Source organism: Micropterus salmoides, unplaced genomic scaffold (assembly GCF_014851395.1).
Source record: "Micropterus salmoides isolate LMB-PRFRI ecotype aquatic unplaced genomic scaffold, ASM1485139v1 Ms_hic_scaffold_2, whole genome shotgun sequence".
Lineage (NCBI taxonomy): Eukaryota > Metazoa > Chordata > Actinopteri > Centrarchiformes > Centrarchidae > Micropterus > Micropterus salmoides.
Window position 1 is genome coordinate 27,361,075 of NW_024041150.1, and position 22,750 is coordinate 27,383,824.

At 40.5% G+C, this 22,750-nt stretch overlaps 2 protein-coding genes and 1 pseudogene across 2 annotated transcripts; 2 read left to right on the forward strand and 1 right to left on the reverse strand.

The window, feature by feature from the left end:
• Positions 1-1,253: 1,253 nt before the first annotated feature.
• LOC119913483 (calpain-5-like) lies at positions 1,254-13,710 on the reverse strand. The gene is made up of 14 exons (XM_038732917.1): positions 13,214-13,710; positions 12,463-12,773; positions 10,290-10,469; positions 8,082-8,213; positions 7,744-7,955; positions 7,101-7,293; positions 6,814-7,007; positions 6,357-6,434; positions 5,696-6,122; positions 5,495-5,617; positions 5,208-5,404; positions 3,559-3,677; positions 1,909-2,045; positions 1,254-1,825 (listed from the first exon to the last, which is right to left on the reverse strand). The coding sequence occupies exons 3-14, from the start codon at positions 10,452-10,454 to the stop codon at positions 1,649-1,651; spliced, it is 2,154 nt and encodes a 717-aa protein (XP_038588845.1). The 5' UTR covers positions 10,455-10,469; positions 12,463-12,773; positions 13,214-13,710; the 3' UTR covers positions 1,254-1,648.
• A 1,121-nt stretch (positions 13,711-14,831) lies between these two features.
• Positions 14,832-17,311, forward strand: cnpy4 (canopy FGF signaling regulator 4). The gene is made up of 6 exons (XM_038732733.1): positions 14,832-15,002; positions 15,174-15,300; positions 15,597-15,693; positions 15,835-15,957; positions 16,277-16,394; positions 16,851-17,311. The coding sequence occupies exons 1-6, from the start codon at positions 14,918-14,920 to the stop codon at positions 16,985-16,987; spliced, it is 687 nt and encodes a 228-aa protein (XP_038588661.1). The 5' UTR covers positions 14,832-14,917; the 3' UTR covers positions 16,988-17,311.
• A 95-nt stretch (positions 17,312-17,406) lies between these two features.
• LOC119913328 lies at positions 17,407-20,555 on the forward strand (annotated as a pseudogene).
• The last annotated feature ends 2,195 nt before the right edge of the window (positions 20,556-22,750 follow it).

Here is a 22,750-nt window from a genome sequence, read left to right on the forward strand (position 1 = left end):
TGCCCCCACATTTGAAATCTAGACATGCTCTGGGTTGTCGGCTCCAGTTGGATTTACTTGATAATACAGAGAGAAATTAAAAAGAAAATTAGGATTGACACACAAGTCTAAAGGAAAAAATCCAAGCTGTAAACATCATTAGAGTGTTCGATAGAATAGACTGATGAAAAGATGATATCACAGTATAATTATACAAAAAAAGTAAAACTACCGAAACACTTGTGAGTTCTAAACACACCTGCAGCAGCTGAGAACTTGGCAAACCACACCTCAAACACAGGTAATGGTGGTTTACGATACCTCACTTTCAAAAGCAACACTCACCTGTAACAGGCTCAGGCTTATGATATACAAATGCTGTCAAATGAGAGCAGATAAAGGTTGAATGAGCCGTCGCCTTTTATCTTGAGTTTGTACAGCTTGCATTGGAACAGGGGAGTGGTCTGGCCACATGCAGCAGCGGCTACGTTGCATTTTCCTGAATGGTGTTAGCTGCAGTAGTGTTGCAGTCAAGTCTGTGACAGTATCTCTTGATACAATAGAAACAGTAGAACATTTATTTATAATTAGTAAATCAGCAAAATGTCCATGCTCTTTTATTCTATATAAGTGTGATTTTAAGGTTAGATGAACACAGTATCTCAAAATGCAACATTGGCCATCTGTGCTCAAACATTCACTCTCACAAGGGTACACTTCAGTAGTGCATATTTTAGTCCTGTATCATCACTTAAGGATATGAGATATCTCTGCGGGCTGAATGCAAAAGTCAAGGTGTTCCTTAAATAGTTTTTCTTTAAAATGTGTGGAATCATTTTAATAGTTTAAATGCTCCAAATCTCGACAGATATTGACTTTAACAAATTGTTTATCTATAATCTTATGAAAACGCAATGTTAATTATTTAATCTCAAGAAAATGTTTTCAAGACGTAAATGCATATTAACGTAAATAATTGTAAAAATGACAGAAACAACAGTAATTAACACATAACAGCAGAACTAATAATATATTAAATATAATAACACACAAAACTTTTGGCAGCAGTTCCAATGTGACTGCTGAATTCATGACGGATGTCAATCGCATGTCTGTCTGCAGATTACCTCACTAATCCTTACTGTCACTTTGCTGGGAAAATATTTTCTCAAATGTAGTATATATTATGGTTGCAGTGGTTTCACAGTAGGAAAACAGACGGGAATTTGCTTATCTATGGTATTGAAAAAAAATGCAACTGCGTGGAGAATCTCAACACTGCATTCATTTTTAATAAAGGACTTTTTTTACATCTCCTTCAATTGAAATAAAAATGATTCAAGTTTTGTCAGGACATAATAGTTTGTGAATTTTAATAAAGCCCTTGTTCAACCAAACACCCTATCTGTTTTCATTTCTTTAAGGGTCATTTCAATAATAATATTTTTGTAACACTGTACACTGTGATATCTTCTGAGAAGGTAAAGGTAACATGGAAATCTTAATCCTATTTGAAAAACAATTTGTAATGCAACTACAGCACCTTTGCCGTTTATGTTTTTAGGAACTGTCAAACACAGGAGGTTTAAAAACTACTGTTTCATCTTCCACCTGAGAGTGCCTCCTTTGCCATGCTTGATGTAGTTATAACGTCAACAAGAGGACGCTGTCACAAGTCTGTGAGGCAGACACTGGAGGACGTCTCAACGTAGATGCACCTCCGGTATCCTGAGGAGGAGCAGCCACCTCGTAGATCAATCACATGACTCCGGTTCCTCTCAGACTCCACCGTCTGGAATTGAGCCCCGCCGAGCACCGAATCCCACAGAAGACCTCGACTCCATAACTGCACACAACAAGACGTTGACTAGGATTACGTGTGCATATTATCTGCGTGTCTATGCGAGAAGGAATATGATCATGTCAAACCTCAATAGAGATATGAGTGCTGGGGTATCTCCTGTAGAAGAGGGTCCTGAGGTTGAACTCAGGGTTCCCCTCCGCCTTGAAAACCCGCGTCCTTATGGTGTCACTCTCACAGCGCACTACGGCGTAAACATCTGGAGCTGCAAAACATAACACACCGCACAAAAAGGTATAAGGAATATGAAGTATTTCTATTTTCCTGCTACTGTATACTCATAATCCACTACAGGTAAATGTACATTTTACTGCTACAATCATCTGACACCTAGAGTTCCAAGTTATTTGTTTTATTACAGAGTGAGGGAGACCCACAGAGATGGGGCCCTAACATGCAAAAGCACTATAACCCTTCAATTTGTGGAGAGTGGGGGGTGTAAATAAGAGGCCTTGATCTGACAATGTGAGAGGCCTAGAGGTGGACTAGCGTTGCAACAGTCAAGACCATGTAGGGCCTTGTATGTGATAAGCAATATCTTAAAACCTAGTCTATACTCAACAGGGAGCCAGTGAAGGAATGCGAGGACTGTTGTGATGCTGGAGACGGAACAGAGCTACTTGGCTGGGACTGGAGACAAGGGCATTGCAGTAGTCAAGACGTGAAATAATTGGATATGGATTAGTAATTTAAATCTCTGATTGATAGCTTTGATTTTTTACATTGTTCCAGAGTTGGAAGAAGCATGTTTGCAGAAGCTTCTTTATGTGCGAAAAAGTTCAGTTTCAGTTTTTGGTTTACACCCGGGTTTTAACATTGAGCTGACACAGGGTTTCACTTCAGAAACAAAGTTGTTAGGACCGATAAGGAGAACCTTGGTTTTTATCTGGACATAGCTGAAGGAAGTTGAGTAAATCCATTCCTTAAAAGCAGTCAGGCAATCATAAAGGGCAGCAATGTTACCCAGATCATGTGGATTAACTAAAACACAGCTGCAAGTCGTCAGCATAGCATGGTGGGAGATGCAATTTAACTTTCTAACTAGGTTGCATAGACATAACATGTAGAGTGAGAAAAGCATGGGACCAAGGATTGAACCCTGCGGAACTCCAGTGTACATGCAGTAAGCAGTTGAGGACACAAAGTTGTATACGAGGACCTGAAACCTCCTGTTTTTTGAAACAGAAACGAGAGCCGGTTGAGAGCAGAGCTTGAGATACCAACCCACTTATTTAGATCTTCAACCAAGAGCAGTGATCGATTGCAGCAGTCAAGCAGTACCAGTATGGAAAGTTGGTCATTGTCTGCCTGCATGTCTTTGAGTTGTTGATGGGAATTTAAACCTTTCAGATGTTTTCATTTAAATAACAGTTTAAATCCTTAAGAGGTCAAACTATCCAATATCTCAATAAAAACATTAGAGTAAAGTTCAAAATATTAAAAGAAATATGTGCAGCAGAACTTTTGTTTTTCCTTTCCTCGCCCATTAATCATCTCACAATCCCTCAGATTTACTTTGTGCCTGTTTGGGAGAGGCCTGACCCCTAAGTGCTCATTAATTCGTTAACAATAATAATCTAATAATGTGAGATATAATGATAAACAGTATATATTGCTAGACAAGTACTTTTTGAAACTTTAACTATATTTTGTTTATAATGCTTCCGTACTTTTACATAAGTAAGATTTAAACTCATTTGGCGTTGTGTCTAAGGCACCTGTCTGTTTGGGAGAGCTGAGTCCAGACGCCCTGCGGAGATGGACTGTGGTCACCACAGTGGGCTGAGGTAGAAAACACTGAAACACAGAGGGAGACGGCAAATCCTCCCTCAATTCCCTACACACAAAAAAGATAAAACAAAATAAATGACTGTAAGATTGGCAATGAGGGTTGAAGTTAAATCTGAGAGCAAGAAAAATTTCCCATAATACGTCATATACGTATTCAGTCTGTGTTTCAGCACTGATCTTCATCAAATGGTGGTTATTTAACATAGATGGTCAATCAATTAGATGTTTTTATGAGAGCAGAAAAGCAAAGCAAGATAGGACCCAGGACAAATTGACAATGGAACATGTGATCTGGAATGATATATGTAGTGAATGATTGATGAGGGAAATGAGAACAACTGAGCATGGGAAGTTCAACTTAAAAAGGTTTGCTAAGGTTTCCAGGTTGAACGACATGTTTCCTCGAAACGGTGTGCAACGATGCTTCGATGTATGTTTTTTTTTTCTCATTTCGTGGGTGTGTCAGCAGTGTCCTTCAACCAGGAGACCGTAGCTTGTAGCACATTGAGCGTGTGTCGGTTTGTAGGTTTGATCCATTCCACAGGGACATTGTGCTAAGTTTTGTTGGGGCTGAACTCCGTCCTGATGAGGCAAGTGAGAACAGGTGAGCAGGTGAACAAGGAAGTCTCTGGTGGACAGGTAGGGAACGGTAAATCTGGGGAGTTGGTGGAAAGTACATTGCTTGGGAGAAGTGAGCAGGGGACAGAGAGGCTGAAGAGAGGGACTGCGGAGGAAACTCCAGCAATTTTTGTTTATTAATTTTCTGATTTTCTCTTTCACAGTTCAATATACACATATTGTAAGAATGCTAGAATTATGAATATCATTATCATATGTAATAAAGTGTAAATCGACATTATGTAGTCTTGCAGTAAAGTATAGGCTAATACTAAAATATGTTACTATTTCACCATAGTTATTAATTTACTAAAACTTTTGGTGTAAAATTCACTTGAAAGCACACAACGCAGTTTCCATTTCTCACAGTGAAACAATGTGTCCAGCCATTGTCATCCGCTTATCTTGCATACAGTGTGGCAGGGGGCTGGTGCCAATCCAAGCTGACATCGGGCGAAAGGCGGGGTACACCCTGGACGGGTCACCAGTCCATCACAGGGCCACACATAGACAAACAACCACTCACACTCACATCCACGCCTAAGGACAATTATAAAGACACCAGTTAACCTAGCCTGCATGTCTTTGGATGGTGGGAGGAAGCCAGAGAACCCAGAGAGAACCCACACGGACACAGGGAGAACATGCAACACAGAAAGGCCAGGGCAACTGGCGTTTGAACCCATGACCTTCTTGCTGTTAGGCGACTGTGCTAACCACTGCTACATCGCACTGCTCTGAAAAAATATGTGCTATGATTAAATATATTTTGGGTAGTTAACATAAAAGAGAGCCTCCGACACAGTCCAACCTCATTGACAGAACATACCAGATGCAGCGTCACCGAACTGGAGGTCCTGTGTGACGTCCTGTTGATTACACTATTATGTTGACCTAATAAGAGAATAAGAAACAACTTTTTAAAAAAAAGGCACACACACAATCTTCTGTCACACACCTGAGTTGGATGTGAGAATGGGAAAAGAGACGTAGAAGGAAGCGTCCCGTGGCGCCTGGCAGGAAGGTGGTGGGCAGCACAACGTAGCGACCTGGAGCCAGGGTCCCCCTGAGTGTCACACTGCGGGAGTCCATGTACACAGAGCTGGCCGCCTGCTCCACCACACACTGCACCCGGCTGCAGCGGTTCACCTCCACCTGGGGCCACGACAAGGCAGCAGCAATTATTGTTTTGTGTGCGTGAATTGAAAAGGTGCGTGTTCATATTCTGGCCCATGAAGCGCTCACCTTCAGCACCTCAAAGCCAATAGGCAGGTTTTCTCCGCCTCCATCTTTCCTTAGTATCCTCCTGTCCTCCTGTTGCAGACAGATCAGCACCTCCTCCTCTTTGCCTCTAACCTCAAACATGAACTAGAAAGCCAGAAAGAAAAATCATGTTCAAAATGGTTTCATTCATCAATGTATTTAGGGTTTCTACTTCAGGGTTACCTGAGGATTGTACAGGAAAGTGTCTCTGTGGTTGATGCATCCTCCACAACGACTCCTCTTATCCATCTGTGCCTCCCATCCTCCCACCTCTCCACCATTGTCTTCCTTTGTCGCTTTTTTCACAGTCTTATCTCGCTCACTTCTTCCTCCTTTCCCTCCTTTCTGCAGACTCTCCCCAAGTCTGGCCTCCTTCCGGTTACCCCGCTGCTTGGTCCCTCCAGGTTTTCCGTTGTTCTTCCCCAAGCTCAGCGCGTGGTTGCCGTGGACAATAGTAGATGGGGGTTTTCCCGGGGAAGCCGGAGCCGGAGCCCACTCCCCATAGCAGCGCACTTCCCTCCAGTGAGAACTCGGCCACAGCAGAGCCTTTTCCACCAGCCGGCACACCACCACATCTGTGAAGTAGTGACAGAAATCCTCGAAATCCATCCTGAGGAGCAACAGGGAAAATAAATCAGAATAAGAAGATATATGGATATAAATGATGCTGTGTGTATGCTGATGTGTGTGAGATGCATAAATTCCTTTCACGGCAAATTATAGAGACTTAGTATTCCATTTTATGCTACCTCTACTAATTTCAAAATTGTATAAAATTAATAATTTTATCTAGTAGCTTCTTGAGGAAAAGCAATGTGGATCCAAAGAAAGAATGAAAATCCACCAGAACTCCCCGACATCTCGAACAATGAGGCCCATCTTCTCCCTCACTGCACGACCCATCTGCTGCCACTGCTGTGACCTGCAGGGGCGTGCCAGAACAATAAGGTCAAAGGCAGCAGAATAAAAACACAGAGCCGCAAGGTCCAATACACTGGAAATGACGTATGAAAATTACAAGCAGTGTTTCAACTTCTGGAAACCTTTATTGGTCCATTTGGGCCATTTTCAGAATTTCTCAGACTTTCATAATGTAAAAGGCAGATGTCCCCTCGTAAAGACTATTGTACAATGTCAGAAATTGTCCAAACAAAGTTCCAGTGGCACTATAAAATGTTGTAAAACAGGCTGACACTGTTAAATGTCAGCAGAGACTAAATTCCCACAGCTCCAGCAAAAAGCATGATGTACTCAGCAGTCATACATGTAGCAGACGAAGGCAAAGTTCAAAATACCCTCACCCCTGACTCCAGGCTCCCGTCCAGTCTGTGGTCCCCCACGGGTTCCTCATGCGCACCATGAGGAGTCGGGACATTCCGCCGGTCTTCTGCAGCTTCTCCCCTAGCCTCAACTTCCTCACTGCTGTGATCCCGTAGGCGTGTCCTCGCACCAGACCACAGTCCAACACTGACTCCACTGTCTCCCCCTCTGCTGGCTGAGAAATGTAAAATACACTGAACTTATCTAAGTCACCACATTTCTAACATATCATGCACCTCTCTTGTTTTAAAACACAGAGATACTCCACTCGTATGGAGCAGGTGATGAGGGCTTTGCGTTCGTGGGCACTGGCCAGCGTCTGGAAGAACGCCCTCCTCTGGTCGCTGTGCAGGCTGAGGACCTCACGATCCAGGCTGAGGGGCTCCGAAACCCCACCAGTGAAGTCGATCAGTGCCTCTGCAGTGTTTCCTCCCTCCAGGGCCTCATAGCAGCCGTTCAGCCTAGACAGCAACCACATAGATTGATTAAGGGCTGTGCCCCTCCACTGCCTTTTCCATGTGTTAGCATACAGTATGTGGTTATGAATATGTTTCTCGAATGTTAGAGGGTGGATACAAAGGTTTACTAAATGGATCAGGCGTGCTAGGAAGCTGGGGGTTATAGCAAATAAACTAGGCGTGTGGGGTAAGGCAACTGAAGCATTTGTTTAAGGGTAGTGAAAGACTGTCGTTACCGTGAATAAAAAAACAAACGTTGATTCTACTTCTTCCTGAGTTGGCACTGGACATGAATTGGGGGTATAGAATCATCCAGTCTGGATGTTATTACTTGGGATAATGGGTGTTTTGCCAGGATGTGCTCTGTGTTTGTAGTTGTTAAATATAATAAATATAGTAGGCCTACTAGACAACTAAAGGTTGACGGAGAGGTGTAGGTCCTGGGGCCCTTACTTGGCATAGGCCTTCTCCAGCAGGGCGCTCCAAAACTCTCGTGGCGTGGCTGAGCGGCAGAAGAGCAGCACCCCATCACTGCTGACCGGCAGACGGTCGTCCACAACAACATCCATCCAACAGCCAAGACGCCAGAACCGGAAATGGAAGATACCTGCGTACAGGTCAGGATGCTTTGGATTCCACTCCTGGTCCACATGGTCGGGGATCACCTGGGAGGACGAGAGGAGGGAGATGAAGAAACAAAGACAGGGAAAGAGGAGGGGAAGAAGAAAGCAATAAAGAAAGGGTGACAGGTGGCAAGGAGGATAAAGGAGGAAGGAACACATATACACAACCTTCTTCCACAGAGACGGCTGAGATGCTAAGCAGGAAATAGCAGCCACCATCCAGCAGTTACCCAGACTGCCTTGGTGCAAGTCACGAGTGCTGATGCCATCAACAAACAGACGGGGGTCCTTACATATCTCCTAGAGTTAGATCAGAAGAAAGAGCTATCAAGTTTTCTTTAAACAGACACCTATTTTTCTCTGGCCACTTGGGGACAGCAACAGTTGCTCATTTACACATCGAACAGTCAAGTAGCAACATTTGCCTTCACTTGAAGTCATGCTTCTGCCCACTTGACGATTGTAAGGACAACATTCGACCGCCTTTCAGCTCTATTTTTCTCTCCACCTACTTCTGAGAGAAATATCTGGCTCTTTATCTGCTAAATGCTCCACTACATTCACTAGCTAGTCGCTAACTTTGTCTGTCTGTCGTTTTGTTCTGGGCAGGTAGCATACAGTGGGTTTGTGAGAGGACCTGCAGAGTCAGCTCATAATTCTCTGTGGGCTTATCCACCATTTTATCCATTGTTAATATGAAAATAAAGATTATATAGCGAATAAATATGCTCTGATTAATTATTGCAGCAGTTAATAGGCCTAACGTCAGAGAGTTTTACGAGGCCTGTGAGATGAGTGTCAGAACACTGCTGAGGAGACAGAGCCTGTCCTAGTGGACCTGTTGATCTCAGTTTGGACAGGGTCAGGTAACAGAAGAAGTGCTGCTGGACTCACACACACACAAACATGCAGGAAAATACACACTCAGTGGCCACAACCCCTTTCAATGTAACCCCAGACAAGATATGAACGTTCCTTGAGATTATATCGATTTCATGACCAGTATGAGGACACCTTGGGAAGTAGACAGTTAACGGGAAGTTAGTAAGTGGATGCAGTCTGTGTGTGTGTGTGTGTGTGTGTGTGTGTGTGAGAGTGTGTGTCAGCAGAGAGAGGCAACATATGTCACTCTAGCGTCCGACTTGATACACGCTTAAAATACCGGAGGGGAGCATTAGGAACACAATACCATTAACCCTTTCGTTCCTCCATGAATCAGCAAATTAAAAGCCAGCAGGGTTTCAAATTAAGAGCACTGAAGGTTTGGACCACATACTGAATGAACTTCATGAACTACTGATCATACTACAGAGATATTTCTGAATGTTTAACTGACTTTATTGAGTACAATGGGATTAATTGCTGAATTCAGGGAAGCTGTAGAAAAAGTCTTAAAAGCATTCTATTCAGTTTTCTAAAGATAAAGCCTTAGAAAGGATTGAACTTAATTTCCAAAGCTCTTTAATATTTTTTATATATTTTTTGCAACCTGCTGTAGTAACATCAGTTGAAACTTATTATTCAATTGGTTAATCCATCTGTCAATTCTCTCCAGGTCAGATTAATTTACTAGGGAATGAAAGTAAAGTAAAAATAATAGGCCTTGTTGTGCCTATACTGGTTTTACATCATTTAGTGACTAGTATGACAGGAAATAAAAAAGCATTCAATTTTATTTTGTGGTATTAAAAATGCATTTTAGGGGGTTTTGACTTGACTTCCAGTTTTACACAAATGTGTGTCAGAAAATATCCTTTCAAAATAATAACAAATGACCAGGACATTGAAACCAAAACACATTGACATTTTGTAGTCTCTATTATGCACTTTTACTAAAATAAAACATTTATTATTCACTGTTTAATGACACTTTTTGTTTGTACATGCATAATCCAAATTCTTGCATTTAACAAACATTTTTCTGGCCGTTGACACTGGACAATAAATACTGTGACCTTGACTTTAACCTCCTATTTCATTGCAACCATTAAAGGCTGCTTGGCTCTGCTGTAGCTAATAACTGTCTCTACTTATACACAGCTACACCCATCTCAACACCGTGCTAAAAACACCTGGACTATTTAAATTGACTGCTGCTTTTTCTAAACTCAACTGTATAAACACACACCAATAGAGCGGCAGCACACGCCACTTGCTCCCTCAGAGCTAAGGTTTCACTGCCTGACGCTTCTCCTATAATAGAAAGTGCTTTAATTAACCCTAATCTGATGGAAATGTAACATGTTGAGCCGGGCCACTCAATTTAGATGTGGGAGGAGAGAAGACATACTTGAAAAATAACTCTTTGTTGTTGTTTGAACTGGTTTGAACGATGTGCAAAAACAATGATTCATAAATCCATTAAATGTCACTCACGCTCGGCCTCTTCCAGGTCAGTCCCGGCGGGGTCTCCCTCTTGTAGAAGAGGGACTGGGCAGTTGTGGGGAACAGGGGATCTTTGAAGAGGGCACCTCGACGCAAGCAGTCCCGCCTCAGCTTGTGAAAGCTTTGTCCCTGGAAACAGTTTACTCGACTGGTCATTGTGGAGAGGAGAGACTTCAGGGAAGGTGGAGAGAAGAAGAGAAATGGGACGGATTATTAGTTCATATGGAAATAGATGGTGGAATTAAAATTAATAACAAGGGAGCAACAGAGGTTCATCTGTCATGCAGCTATAATAGATTTAAATGTTTAATCTCCTATTCAAATATCTTTCACTGGCATAGTTCAGCTTTACTGAATGGGAAAGGCATTTGTGTGTTTTTGTCTGCCTGTACACACAAACTCAGAGATCATGAGAAGTAATTTTGTTTTGACCGATCAGACAACCTTCACGCAACTGTTGGTACTATGGCCAACACTGCAGTCTACAAAACGTCTTTTGTCAGTGAGAATACTATTTTAATACTCAAAATCTAAACACTGACTGTCTTTGTTTACATAGTTTCTCAGAACAGTAAGTTGTTTCTGCTAGTAATATACTAGTGTGTAACATGTTAATGCTGACTAATGATAGTCAGTAACATAGCAGGTGCACACTGACTAATATTAAGAAGTAATGTGTATGATATAGCTTTTAAAATAAAATGTGTTGTTTTTGGTAACTTATGTGTTAGAGATGTGACACCCTGCACCAAACCTGCAACAGTTTCCCCCCCCGTTGAATTAGCAAATAATTCTATGAATAAATAATATTTGTTAGATAACACTTCAAGGATGACCAGCATTCAATTTTTGTGTTTGTGTACAAACGGCTGTGGACTAAAGGGTTACATATTTCCTGGCAGAGGTAGCAGGGTGTCCTGCAGGGTCAGTGTGTGTGTGTGTGTGTGTGTGTGTGTGTGTGTGTGTGTGTGTTGGGGGATAGGGTTAGGGAAGCAGTAAGGTAATAGTACCGTTTTAGTCATCTGTGATATGAACTGCTGGGGTCCCTAAGTCAGCAGCGTATGTGTATGTGAGCATCAACTGGTGTGCCTGTGTGTGTGTGTGTGTGTGTGTGAAGCAGTGTGATTCTGTGTCAGCGAGAGTATGCCAGGAGGTTCAGTGTGTGTGTGTGTTCATGGTAGGGTCAGCTCAGGGCTTTGCTGTGCAGAGAGGACTAACAGAGATGAAACCTTGCAGGTGCTTGGGTTTGCAGATACCGCGCAGGTCAGTGTCATCAATTATCAGCGAGGTTTTGTTTTTCTTGTATCAAATTTATGCAGATACACACATGAAGAGGAGGAAAACACATGGAGTGAACACTTATTCGCGATCCATGGTTAACAGATGCATAACAAATTCATAACTTGTTGTGTTTTAATGAATGCAGCAACCAAATGTAGATGCTGACCTCCTGTGGCTCTATTAGATCATGGGGTCACTTAAAACAGACCATCAATTATGAAGGATTAGTCTAATGTTAACTAATATGTCATTTTAATTTGTATCTCAAGAAATTACAAAAATGTCTTTTATTGGATGTTTTTTGGATTTGTTGGTTTAAATTCAAGTTCAATTTCAGCAAACATGCATATGCATGATATTGCAAAGACACTTGTATATTCTGTCTTCGCCAATCTGCTGCCACCTTAACATCACTTTTAAAAAAAGATTTTATCCACTTGAAGCTAATTTCTTAATTAATTTAATGTTTAACTGCGAGTCAGTTGTAAGTTGACTGTACTGTACATTCACAACTATAATTAAAGAGATGTTTTCTTATAAATGAAAAATAAGCTGTGTATGTTTCTTGAATAATGATAACTTATGTTAAATATATGAAAATGAGCTTTATGATTCAAGTTTTACTCCAGCATGTACAAACTGATCTAAGCATCCCCCGACAAGAAAACATTTAGATATATTATTGTCTTGTCACTCTGTTTATTAAAAGTGTTCCAGTCCTGTGTGATTTGACCTCATTCTATAGTCTTTTTAAGCCACACGAATCCAAAAAGTCATTATTAGGTACCATCGCAGTGTGATATGTCACCGATCATAAAGTTCATTCAGAGCGAGCTGTATACCCTTTTTGTTACCAGTTTAAACTGCAGGTAAATTCTTTTACCTTAAAGTCAGACTGAAGGTTTTTCCACTTGCTTTCCTGAGATGAAACTATTCCTGGAGTTCATGCAGTGGAGGATCATGTCCTCCTTTGGTCACTTATGAAATCCTAATTCTTCAGACACAATCACACATGCTCTGTTGTGACAAAACAGCCAGCATGTGTCACCTCCTCTCCTCTTGTTCTTCTTTGTCCCATCTGATGAACACTGACTGACACGATCTTCTTGTGTCCTGTGAATCTGTCAGGACTGTTTGAGTCATCTCTACCAGCTACTTAACTCAGTCTTATGTTAGAGATTTGTTTCACTGGACCTGGAGGCAAGAAATAAATTATATCAGAAAAAAAATGTAAGTGAGTAAAATGCAAGACATTAAAACCGGTGCGGGATAAAAGTATAACTTGATGTGAGCGCTGCAAGTTCCCTGACACCATCTGGTGTGACCGTGTATCCTCTAAGTGTGTGTGTGTGTGTGTCTATGTACATACAGCCGTGACACACAGAGCAGGGTGACACCGTTGTGTAACTTTATCTCCCTCCACACAGACAATAGACAGACAGCCACCTCGCCTAGTGACACAAAACACAGTAATAGCTGTGGAAGCTCCCCACCATTAAAATACCACAGTTACTGCAGTTGCTGCTGAGTTTCAGACACATAAGATGAACACTTGATACTCTGCCGGCTGCTGTTCTGCTGCTGGAGAACATAAACAAATGTGTTTTCTAGGAGTGTATGTGTGTGTCACTCACTGCTGTGTGTGCTCCTCTGGATAGTTTCCTTCTCCTCCCCCTCGTGTATCACCACATTTCTTTCCTGTCCTACGGTCTCCCTCTCCTCTCCTTTTCTGTCTTATCTTAATGGTCTCTTCTCCTCTTCCCCTCCTCTCCTCTCTATCTTCTCCCTCACACACTCCTGGAGTATCTGTTGCTGTCGAGTGTGTTGCCCCTGACACCTGAGAAACCGAGAGGCAAGCGCCTTCCTTTTTAACCACCTCACTGCCAAATATCTGGCTAATTATCCCCCATTCCTGTGTGATCAACCTGAAGCAACAACTGAGTGCTGATAAGCCTGTTTCAGCTAAATGAATACAATGGCTGCAAGGATTAATATTAAATAACTGATAAAATAATGGGTTTGTTTTTTTTATTTCATGCCTTTTTGAGAAACACATCCAGGGACAAAGAAGCCAAATTCAACACCTCTGAAAAGCTGTTGACATTGCAACATGTGAATAAAGGTAAAAAGCACAATGATGTCCAGTATGGCTCTGCTGTTTTTATATTCCTATAGTCCACCTCTGATCAGTTTAGTCTCCCCATATAAAATATGGGAATATTTCAAAAAAAAAATTTATTGTTGATAAATTAATGAATTTATGAATGAATGAAGTCAGGAACTTCTTGCCAAAGGTGACCGTCCCAAAACATTTTATATATTTTTGTAAGTAAAGAGGTTGATTACTTGCATAATACCTATCTGCATACCTCAATGCAGCATCCTTTCCCTTTCCTCTGTGTAAGACAAAACATATAAGACATAATTTATTTGTCAGATATTTTGCCAAACAAACTGAAACTATGTGTGCTTCAAAATCCCAATGAGCTACATAGTGTAATTCACATTATACATACCACCTATACTAAGTAATGCATAACCATATTTTTATATTTATCAAGCAGCAACATTATTACATTTAATGTTGTGTAGCCTATATAATATATTAGTACACGTTGGAAAGTATATAACATTTTATATAACAGCTATACATGTATTTCTACATAACTAGGTTATTATATGTATACAAAACAAATAATTCTGCTAAATATTAGCAACTATTTCCTACTTGAAAAACAGATTGGGATGAATATCTTCATATATAAACCATGTACACATTATGTAGGCTAATTTATATGTGCGGAAGAGGATTAGGGCCACGTGTGAATTTTTTTTTTTAATTCTGAGATTAAAGTCAGAATTCTGAGTTTAATCTCAGAATTAAAAAAAAAAATTCACACGTGGCCCTAATCTTCTTCCGCATATATGCGTTCATACATGGCCATTTATTAGCTTTTTTAAACCCTAAACTATGAACGCAGTAAATGTTTATTTATGTGTTATATTACTGAGAACAGGATAGCAACCAAACATGTAGGGCCTACACCTAAAACATAAACAGGTAGGCTATATGTTCAGAATTAAAAAATAATATCCATGAAATAAGTGTAATGACTTTTAGAAGAATATTGAGTAATAAATTACTACTTTTCTTATGAAGTGCTAAAGCCGTTTTCTTCTGTCGACAATCTTCCCTGAAGTCCGACCATCAGGCATCTACTAGTCTGGTCTTCTTCAATACGCGTGCGCAGTTGCAAGTCGCCTTCAAACATGCCGATGTGGCTGCTGTGATCTGAACCTTCAGTTTCTCCTGCAGGTTTGAAGAACAAACTGTAGCAATGAAACTTTTTATACTGGTTCTGTTTTGTGTCTGCGGGTGTTTTGCAGCACAGGAAGACGAGAGGCTGCCGAATAAATGCGAAGGTTGGACGAAGAAGTAGCACCAGTTTTCAGTTATGATGCTATTAATGTGACGGTGTGGCATGTGTTTTTACATATGTTTGTGTCCTCGAGTGTCTGCCCAAACTCTTTGACATGTACATGAAAAGGAACTAGTTAATCAGGTTTTCTTCCTGTATTTCTCTTGGCTGTCAGTGTGTAAGTTTCTGACAGTAGAGCTGCAGGATGCTCTGGAGAAAACTGGTCGCTCCAAAGAAGTCCTGGAGGTTGGAGAGGTGCTGGACACAGGCAAGAGAAGGAGAAAGATAAAATACAACACCTCGTAAGTTAACTCTGGGGGATATCACTTTAATATCAAGATAACATACTTTGGAGTCGAGAAATTATTAATAAATGCTGCTTCACAATTGATCTTTCTTTAAATGCAGCCAATTCACATCAGGGAAGTTATTTTTTCAGACTTAATAAAGCTTCTCCAGCGTCACAAAATATATATAAAAATTTATTTCATCTCCTGAGTACCGATTACCGATGAGCTTTAGGTTTAATCTTAAAAAAGCCTGCAACTCTGTCTTATGTGTGTGCGTCCAGCCTTTAAACCTTTTTTCTGATTTGCAGGGAAACTCGGCTGACTGAGGCGGTAGACGACCTTTGTGAACGCATCCTGCAGTATAATGTTCATGCAGAGAGGCCTGGTAGCCTCCGATATGCCAAGGTAAAGCTGTTGACATGTTGCCCATCCAGTATGTTCCACATTAGAAGACAAATCTAACACTAAACTGTGCTCAATTTTTGTGCTCTTGCAAACATTTTTAATTTGTGCAGCTAACAGCTGTCTGGTTTGTGTGTATTGCAGGGCGCCAGTCAGACCATGACGACTTTGAAGAACCTGGTCCACAAAGGGGTGAAAGTGGACTTGGGTCTTCCTTATGAGCTGTGGGACGAACCCTCTGTGGAGGTGTCGGACATGAAGAAACAGGTAGGAGGATGTGTGCGTGTGTCTGTCTGTCCGCTGTAACTGTTGAAACACATTAAACATTTAAGTGTTTTAATTTCAAAAGGTTGTGTGCAAATGTTTTCATGTACATGCTGTCGAGTGAGAAAGAAAACAAGTTTATAGATGATGACTTGTTTATTTTACAACCCCTCAGTATAACCTAAATGATTAATTTATTATGTTTTTTTAACTGATTCAGTCATTGAATCCAGAAAAAACACCTTGTTAATGTTACATAACAAATGTGTATATTTATGTACCTACTTTTGACCACCTAAACACGTGTGTGCGTGTTGTTCAGTGTGAGACGATGCTGGAGCAGTATGAGGAGGTTGTGGAGGACTGGTACTTCCATCATCAGGACCAGAGGCTAGAGAAGTTCCTCTGTGTGAACCACGTCCTCAAGACATCGGAGCAAGGTAGGTAACCCAAAGAAAGGAAGTTGTCTAATGTTTTCTGGCCACATATGCTTTTAAGACATTTGGATTGTAATGTCAAACATTTCCGTTCCCAATTTGTCAAACAACTAAAAAAAAAAATAGGGGTATTAACTTTCATGATCATGAACTTTATGTGTACAGCGCCTTCCTCAAAGACCACTTTTCCAATCCCAAGTTAGAAAGACTGCATAAAAACAGAATAATGACAGAAAACCCACAGTTAAATATGAAAAAAAACTAACTTATCATAGAAAAAATTGTCATCATTTTAAAAGGCTAATAAATAAGTGTTTAAAATTTTAAAACATGTTCACATAGACACATAAACTCACTGAAATCTAAACATTAAAAGTAAACTCTGCTTTCTGCAGGAAATAAACTATGGAGCTCAAACCTGTTCTTGTGTGTTCTTTGTTTTTTCTCCCCCTCCCTCAGAATGTATAAAGGAGGTGTGGAAAGGAGACATGGGAACCAAAGGAGGGGCCAAGGAGGCAGAAAGTGACAGCACAGAAGCAGAGGTAGCCAATGAGAAGGAGAAGGAGGGAAAGACTCATGACGCTGGGGAGCTTTGAGGAAAACACTGCAAAGAATGATGTATTGTGACACTATTTTATTTCTGGTGCCAAATCTTCTGGTTTATGTCAGGAGTTATAATATTGTGAAATGATGCTTTATAGACACTACATTTCTCCTGTTATTTTTATATGAATGTTGTTAGCCTTTTAAGAACTGCACCTTTTTACACACTCAGCTATATTATGTGCTGTTACTTCTCTCCTTATGCCCACAGTATATGGTACATATCAGTATTATTTTTTCTGACTTTACCCAAATTGAAGTCTTTAAATGGAATATGTAAAAATTTTTCATTGTGAATAAAATACTTTTTTATAACACTTTTGGGTGTTTAGTTTTTTTCTGTATTTTGTCACAGACAAATGTCCTCAAATAATATGAAAGTAAGTTAACGTGTGATTTTTACAGTGTCTCTGCAGGCCACTAATAGAGGAGGATCAGTCTCAGGTGTGTTCCTGCTGACAGAGAAGCTTTCAACCCAACACCACAATGACTCTTATTTCTGTCTACTTGACAGTTTCTCTGTATATTCTGTCTGAATTAAAAACAATTCGGTGCTACACTTATCAAACCAAACCTCTTTTTCTGTCTTTCTCTGACCTGGCCACCCTTGAAGCAAACTCTCTCGATCAGACAAACAGGCCAAACTCTCACTTTTGGAATCCTGTTGGAGATCACAAGGTCAAGATCTTTGTGGTGAAATGTCATGAGGACAGCATTGAGATCCTGATGAAAGCTTATCTGTTTGACCCTCGCCTGGCTGTGGAGCCCAAACATTTCAGACTAGGACCTGTTGGTGCTGCGCAACATCACTGCACAGCCAGAGTGTCTGGAAATGGGGAATACGTCATCAGAGCACGTCTGACTGACTGTGGGAGTGAAGTGATGGTTGGTGAGCCTCTAAATAATGAAAACAGATTGTCAGTTGTGCTGCAGAGCAAGCAACTGTTGATATGAAACTGTGTTATTTGGATCATAGTTGCTTAATGGTGCCATCTAGTGGTTTTATTATGATAATGCTTTGTGCGTCCTGTTGCATGTAGTTCACCCAGAGTGCTGTGCTGTATCACAACCTACTGCTGTACTCTCCTCCTCCAACATCACCTGGAGACCGAGCTGCTATTCAAGTCCAGTGTCAATATGGAAGGTGCGTTTACCCAATTTACACAAAATGGTCTCCAGGGCTTTGTGTGAGTTGCTGATGCTGCGTATAGTTTGTATGACAGCAAGCAAACTTTTCAAACGTAAAGTACAAAGTGCTTAACAGGGAAAGAGTGAGATAGAAGACAAAGGACACTACTTATTGTCTAAATCAAAGAGAAATAAATGTAAAACCCTCAAAATAAAACCTATAAATTCACAAAAAGGCCACAGGAAACATTGATATAGCTTGTCTGAGAGGCTTTTCCAGAGTCTTTAAATATTTTTTCGTTGCTGTAATCACTTCTCCTGCTGTCTATACTGGCCCTGAAGAAATCCCTTAATGTGATTTTAATATACGTGACGGGGGACAAAATGGACTGAAATCCCTGTTCTGAAGACATAAGGGCCTAACAACTATTTAAAGCTGATCATGTAATGCCTTGAATCAAGAGGAAAAAAATAAAAAATAAAAAGCTACATATGGCAGAGAGATGATGGAGAAACCGGTGTAATGTGTGATGCATGTTCAGTTTTCGTTAAGTCTCACTGCAGACTTCTGGACCAGCAGCAAGACAGTGAAGATCAGCTGAAGAAGGTGAACAAGGTGTTATAGTAGTCGAGGAAATGCACCATTATAACCCTAAAACCAAACCTAATTTATTTAGCATTAAATTGCTGTCTAACGCTCGCCACACTACTCCCCTATGCTTTAAAAAGTTATATTTTACTTCCATTACTTTGTGTACTATTAAAAACTGTATTTGGGTCATTTCTACAATCAGTTACAAATTTTCCTCCTGTTTCCCACTTATTTGTGGAATAGAAATGCTCGCTCAAGTGATTATGTTGCCTGGTTGAAACCCCTCCACCTTGCAGGAGTTACACAGTGAGCAGCAGGGCGCTGAAACCAACCTGGAGTCCCCTGATCCCCATCCAGTCAATGCATCTCGACCTGGACTTCCACCTCAGGCTCATGACGAGTGAGTTGGTTTCAACAGTCTCCTAAAATGTCCTGAAATGTAATTGGCCTCATGTCATGGCCTGTAATGTAATGGCTGATTATGATCAGATGGTCTAACCGCAAACATACTGTAGTCAAATTACAAAGACATTTGTTGACCTCTTTTCTCACTGGCAAATAAAAATAACATTTACCTGAATGAACCACATTAAACTGACAAATATTTTGGTTGTGTGTGTCTTATGATTCCTCAGATGACTGGAGCAGTGAGAGAAAGTCATCGGTTTAGTTCCTGGGTGAAACGGTCAACATCGAGGCCTCTGTAGATCACCGCCATCTTCCTCTTTCTCTGTATGTAGGCAGCTGTGTGGCTACTCTGACCCCAGATGTGAATTCTTACCCCAGATACCCCTTCATAGACCACCAGGGGTGAGTCCTTGTATCTTTAATGTCTGGAGTGGTTCCTCTAACTAATTTTCCAAATGAAAACCACTTCCTTTGAACGCATTTTGGTGGCCCACACCACCACACGGCATAAATCCGTCTGGTTTCTGGATCCCATTTTTATATAATGCACCCAAACTGCTGATGTAATGAACGCAGAGGGCAGAAGTTAAATCTGATAAGGATATGTCTGTTCTGTGCAGATGTTTCTCCCAGACTCCCAGCTGCACAGCTCTAGCTCCTGTTTCCTGCCCAGAGTCCAGGACCAACTCCTCCAGATTCAACTCGAACCTTTCCTCTTCCTCCAGGACCACAGACACACTGTCAGCACTGATTTCACATGTATTTATATTTACATCAGTAGTACAGTATAAAGGAAAGTTCCTAAGCATGTATCGTCCTGTCTCCTGCAGATATATATAACATGTTACCTGGAAGCAGAGTCCATTTCAAACAAGGACCCAGTGAAAAAGGCTTGTTCTTTTATAAGTGGGAGGTTAGTTTCATCAGAACTCCTGTTTTAGCCATCCTCTTTCTGTCCACCATTTAAAAAAAATGCTGAAATATAAAAGGTATAGCCACATTTTCTTTTTGTTTTTTTTATCCGCCAGGTGGACGTCAGTGCATGGTGACGACCGCGTCTGTGAGAGCTGCAGCAGGGTTAAAGAGACAAATCACAGCAGCAGAGGCCCCAAGTCCAACCACAAGAGGGCACTAAGAAGCAAAAAAAGTACAGGCAAACTGGTATTACATCTAATACCTGTACTACTATTCAAGCTGTATTTAGTACTGAATACTATGTATATATAACACAAGCAGTATGTGATTAGTTAAATGATCAGCTATTTAAATTCACTTATATTTATTCTTACAGAGCTGCACAGGGAAACCGGTTTGGGTCCAATAATATTTCTCCCATGAAAGCTGACTACAGTGGGAAAACACAAATATTTGTATTGAAGGTATTGAGTTGAATAAAAATGGTGTTTAAGCACCTTTTACGTGCAAGAAAAACCTAATGTAGTCTCGCTTGTTTTGTCTTTATGTGCGGACTCGAGTGGGTGCTTCCTGGCACTATCACCATTTAACAATTTGAACTTTTACCACGATTAAAACACGTCAGGACTGCAATGAGGCAAAAACAAACAACAATAAATAATACAACAATAATATAAGGTAAAAACAAGGTGCTATCACTGCTGGTGCACGGAGAAGAGACAACTGTCACACTGACTCTGCGTTGACAGTGATGATGAGCACAAGTGGAAACCCATCCACCTGACAGAGAAATTCTTCTTAATACTTATTAATAAGCTTTGTTGGAGCTTTTACTTTTTGTTTCATTTGCAGACTAAATCCACAGATGCATTTGAAATATCAATGTGCTTAATACATTTTGTTTAATCCAGCAGTTTAATGAAACTCAACTGGATGTTGCAATGAGATCTATAATTAACAATCAACTGATAAATAGTTTCCAGATGTAATGATAACTGATAAAAAAAATACCTCCAAAAACAAAATCCAGTTTTCAGATATATTTTATGCTTTTTTTTCTCTCTCTTTCTAAAAAAAACAAAAAACACATGTTGAGCCTTTTTTCTCAGATGTTAATGCATTTTGCTGATATCCTGGTTATATATTAAAAAAAGTTTTAGTTTTTCTGTTTGTCTGCAGTTGGATTTTCTTTCATCACGGTAGCTTTCATCTTTGCAAGATGCATTGTAACCCAACTTCACAATCTGCCTGGTGAGACCTTCAACCTTGCATAATAAAACTTTAAATATCAACATCTGTCAATGCCACTCTTTTTAAATGTATTACATGCAACTTCCTTTGATGATAAAACCCACCGTTATAGACACCACTGCACGACAATAAAAACAATGAATGAATGAATGACACAATATTTCTGTCCTATTACTCACAGGCAGGTGAGTGTTGACGTTTGAGGGATTTTGTCACTGTGGAAGCTTCCATTTTTAATCTTTTATTGGACAAAATGTTCAGTTTCCTTTTATTGTAGGAGCTGCATTCCCTCCAATTTGTTTTTCCATTAACTGCAAAACAAAAGGATGAAGGAATGTTTCTGCAATCAGGTTTTTGTGCTAATAATTAATTTGTTATAGTGGATGATGCACCAAAACTTATAGCTACATGTTATCTACAAACAAGTGGTTGCTCCTGGCCAATAAAGGTCTCTGGTGGGCATCTTAGACCATTATCTGCCTGTTGGAATATCTGGATTTATAGCTCGCTAAAAGCTATTCCTCATCTCTATGTTCCCCTTTGAGGACAAGGTGTTGTTATATCATCATAAGCAGAAGGTAAAACACTCTGGACTCTTGACTGTTAATCCTTAAACGCAGCAGGGTGCCTTGCGGTTTATTGGTGTTTTCCTTCACTGCAGAACAACAGTGCGCTCCCCATCTCCCTCCAGCACCTGTCAACACTTCAGAGACAAAGTGAGGGAAACTTGGAAAAACAAAAACAGTGCATTTTAGATTCATGGCAACCAGGATGATTTTCCACTCTACTATTTCTGCCAGCCATGTTTTAGAGCCAAAGCCGTCAGTCAAGGTTGATTGCATTCAAACAAAAAACAAACAAAACAAATCATCATGGTTACCAGCATTAAAACTCCTTTATGTGGTTTTTTGAGGAAGAACAATGCCATGTTGTTTGTTTTTAAGAGGTGATCATCTGGATCAAAGTCGAGGCCTGCTGCAAAGTCCAGGACAGTTTGAAAGCCTGTCCATCATTTCCTTCCTCTCCATACTATACATTATAGTATACACTGGAGAAGGTCAGAGGGGAGGGAACATGATCTGCTTGAAGATGTACTTAGACGAAGAGGGGGGATCCCTGAAATGTACAGAACATGTGAGATACAGTTCACATGTTAATAGCGGATCTTCTTACAGCCTCTGAACATTGATTGATATCACCAAGCCAAACACGCACCATATTGTGCTAATTTCTTTATTCTAATTGTTAAAGTTTAAAGAGGATCGTGCTGTGCTAACGGCATGGAGGAACCATCAGCTCGACAAGTCCGAAGACTAACACAATGAGGCGAAAACTACTGTGGCAGTTATTTCTTTAATTCCCGGGGAATAAATCTGATCTTTCCTTTTGGCATGTTACAATTAAAACATACATACAGGATGACAGTACAGGACACATAATGCAAAATTAGCAATGGTGGACA